Source organism: Octopus bimaculoides, chromosome 18 (assembly GCF_001194135.2).
Source record: "Octopus bimaculoides isolate UCB-OBI-ISO-001 chromosome 18, ASM119413v2, whole genome shotgun sequence".
NCBI classification, from domain to species: domain Eukaryota; kingdom Metazoa; phylum Mollusca; class Cephalopoda; order Octopoda; family Octopodidae; genus Octopus; species Octopus bimaculoides.
The window spans coordinates 37,354,980-37,359,182 of NC_068998.1; the positions used below are offsets into that span (position 1 = coordinate 37,354,980).

At 33.6% G+C, this 4,203-nt stretch overlaps 1 protein-coding gene across 1 annotated transcript in view; it reads left to right on the forward strand.

Moving 5' to 3' along the window:
* The window catches only part of LOC106868905 (uncharacterized), a 695,008-nt gene that overhangs the window by 658,868 nt on the left and 31,937 nt on the right, over positions 1-4,203 (forward strand). Inside the window, exons 15-16 of the mRNA XM_052974592.1 lie at positions 946-1,066; positions 2,707-2,826. Coding sequence (XP_052830552.1) covers positions 946-1,066; positions 2,707-2,826 — 241 coding nt within the window. The remainder of the gene's footprint in view (positions 1-945; positions 1,067-2,706; positions 2,827-4,203) is intronic.

A 4,203-nucleotide genomic window follows, 5' to 3' on the forward strand; every position in this document is an offset into this window, starting at 1 on the left:
TAGTAATAGTAGTAGCAGTGGTAGTATTAGTGGTGATAGTAATAGTAGTAGTAGTAGTAGTAGTAGTAGTAGTAGTAGTAGTAGTAGTAGTAGTAGTAGTAGTAGTAGTATCATGTTCATCATCATTCAGCAGTATCAGAGCCAAGCACTGTTTAGGCGTAAGCGAACTTTAGGTTAGTTAAAATGTGTTAGTAATATATTTCAACTTTTAATGACAAATTCACTGCAGTTACCGTGGAGAGGAAATACCATATCTGCCCAGTGATGCTTCTATCGGATCCCTAGACAGCGTTTCTTGTTATTTTGCCTTTAGAAGCTAAAGTTTCTCACAAGCGAACAAAAGTTCGCTTATGCCTAAGCACTTCTTGACACAGACAATGCTGAATTTCTCCCGATCTGCTGATCCGATAGTGCCGATAGGGAGCAAGAATGGGCAGATATGGTGATTTTACCCCTTTTATCATAAAAGAAAATTTTTTTTCCATGGTAACAGCAGTAAATTTACCTTTAGAAATCCAAATATCTCACAGACATTTTTTAACTAACCTAAGATTTGATGTGAATTTATTGAAAGGTGGGTGGAAGTTGCGAAAACGGCAAGAGTGAGTGGTACCGCTCTGAGTGTAGACCTGTGAGTTGGAGAAAGAGGATTGGAAAGGGCACTTGCCCTTGGTGTTCAGGGAGAACTTGGCCAGCGAGGTTCCTCTGTTATCCCTAGAGTTTCTCCTGTTTCAGGATTACCACATCACCATCATTTTTTGTTTTACCTTTATATATTATATATACTTCTCTTCTTTGTTTGTTGTATACCGCGTATACTTTTCATTCACCTACTTATTTTATCATTTCATTGTATGTAAACCCCATCACTTAATGTCTCTCTTTGTATTGTCCCATTTATCCTTCGCTCTGATGGCAAATAACAGAAATTGTTTTTTTTTATAGTTCTGTGATTCCGACGGATGTAGTTGGCATAGTTGCCCTCATTATCTTCATCATCACGTTTTATGTACATGGCAGAAAGCAAGAATGGACATACAGATTAGATTTTCTCTGGAAAACCCAAGTAACGACTTTTATATTTACTTCCCACTTTGTCTTTTAAATGTTGTAATTTCTACACTTAGTGTAAGATTAACCTCAACAATGCAGCCTCTGTCGGACAACCGTCATATATATTGTGATCATTATTTGTATAATTAGTTTACTTCACAATGGTTTATTTCCTATATTGGAATCTTTTGAAGTACATAATAACAATTTTAAAGATATTTGCATTTCTTAAAATATTTTAAGGACGCCGTTGCTCTTTAAATTAAATAATTTGAGGACATAGGCGCTATTAGATATGAACGTTCATCGAAAGATCTGTTCCCTGCCAGGGATTTTACACTCTTCTGTTATTGAAAATGAATGGAATTTCCTCATAGTACCTATTTATACCTAACAGGATTGCAATGTAGTGAACTTCTACTTTAACATGCCTAATATTTATGATTAATTGGAGGATAATTTCCATAGTATTTATTTCAAGCTAGACTGTACATTTAATGGCGCATTTTTATAGATATTGAAAACTAAGTGTACATTGCTAGTAAACGCTACGTGTCGTGAATATGGAAGGAGCCATTGACGGAATACACGAATCATTAACACTAGTCTCAGTAAGCAGAATTGATATCAATTCAACTTGTTGCAGTTCTCATGCAGAAATACGTGCAAGCGTATATTAATACCCCACTGTACTTCAATCGGGTTGCTTTGTGTAAAAGAATATATAAAATGGCAAATGTAGCATTGTAACTTAGTAATCGGTATAAGAGTTGTCACCATTTGTTTAATTACTGAAAGTCTCTTTTAATATTTAGGATACTTAAGGCGGTGAGCTGATCGAATCATTAACACGCCTGACAAAATGCTTAGCGGCTTATCTTGTCTTTACATTCTGAGTTCAAATTCCACCGAGGTCAACTTCGACTTTCTGCGTTTCGAGGTCGATAAAATAAGTACCAGCTGGGCACTTCGGTCGATGTAATCGATTTGCACCTCCCACAAAATTGCTGGTCATCTGCCGAAAATTTGAAGTTAATATTTAGGATATTTCATCTTATAAAATTAAATGAAATTTTCTGTGAAAAATATTAACTATTCGCTGTTAATGGTGTAGCTTTTCATTGATAAGTATGAGACACAAACTTCGGTAGTTTTAAACTTGCTTTAGTATCTTCAGGGACCATGTAATTTGGTCATATCTGCTGAACTGCTCCTGATTAGAATTGCTAGATAGAGTTGTATATTTGTTAACAGAGAGACAGAGAAAGATGGAGAGAGTGGGAGAGAGAGAAAGATAGACAGAAACAAAGGGAAAGTGAGAATAACGTCTAAAGTATTCAAAAGCTTTTAGACAGCAACTGCTTCGTAAACGATAGTTAAGACATAAAAAGCAAATAGTGCTTCAAAAATTAAAACGGAAAAGTATAGTGAAGAATTATATTGATGATATTTTGGGGTTGCGAAAATACATTTATCATCGACAAGAATAATGAAACAGAACGTTTCACTATTGTTTAAGAATCTCAAGCGGAAGTATAATCTCTGCCTATCTACCAAAAATGTTATTGATTAAATCATTAGCTAAAAATACAAGATTGTATATTTGTTTGTTATCATTACTGATATCTTGTGTCTGTTTCCATGTTTTTCTAGGCAACGGAGGAGAAAATAGAAATGACAGAACTACAAACTAACAACCGTCAAATATTATGTAACCTTTTACCAGCTCACGTAGCAGTCCATTTTATTGATCACCAAAATAATACACATATGGTGAGTACAGGTACACACGTACACAGGTACATACACACGTACACACATATACAAACACACAAATACATACACTTTAAATTTTTACAAAGTAAAGGTTGACTGTAATTCGGAGCTTCGGCTTGTTCTCCATCATCGGATTGTTAAATTGCTTTTCTATAAAACTTCACATACAAGCAAACATTTAAAACTCGCTACACGGGCGTGCGCGCGCACGAACACACACGGAGTGCATCTTGTGTGTCCAAATAATGCACAATTGCTAATGTTAAATTTAGAGCTCTACGTAGATTGTCATCGTCCAATCTGCTTCCATTATAGTGCGTTAAGTAACTACTGCACTTTGGAGTGTTACTATTTCTCTTATTCTGATCAAATCTGGAAGAAATAATAAGCACAAGTTTCAATTACTCGCTCATACGTACGTTTCACCAATGTGGTTCATTTGTAACAATGCTTTGCATGTACCGATTCAATTCTCAGTAAACTAATGCAGTAAAGTGTTCCCTGATGATCCATTGTGATTAAGCATAAAACAGTATATTGGTGAAAAGTACGTGGGAACTAATAATATAAACTTCTGTCATCCTAATTTTTCATACACACACACACACACGCATATGTACATATATATATATATATATATATATATATATATATATATATATACACACACACGTATATATACATTCATACATATACATATATACATATATATTCACACGCACGCACACACACACATATATATACATATATATAAGAGAAGGAAATGGAGAAATCGACAGATAAACATCAATTTATTAATACAAATCCAATTTCAAGCAACATCAATTTCTTATGACCTCCAATTGTTTCCATGATCAATTAATTCAAATATCAAATAACTAGATGAAATTAAGGTAAATTAAATTAAAGATGTAATTTGAATACAGTGAAATGAACATTTCCCCAGGGTTAGAAATTGACCGAAAAAAAGGAATCACATCTTAATGGATCGAGTGATCATTGCCAGATGTGATTCCTTTTTTCGGTCAATTTCTAACCCTGGGGAAATGTTCAGTTCACTGTATTCAAATTACATCTTTAATTTAATTTAATTTAATTATTTGATATATGAATTAATTGAACGTGGAAATAATTGTGGGTTATAAGAAATTGATGTCACTTGAAATTGACTTTGTATTAATAAATTGATGTATATCAATCGATTTCTCCAATGTCTTATACATAAATGATAATATACCCATTTGCATCAATGAGAAGTTCACATCTTCCTTAGTATTTCAATGATACACTGAATAAAACTAGGGCGATTGAAAGCTAACATCACACAAAGAGGTATTTATATCCTCACAATATATATATATATATATATATATA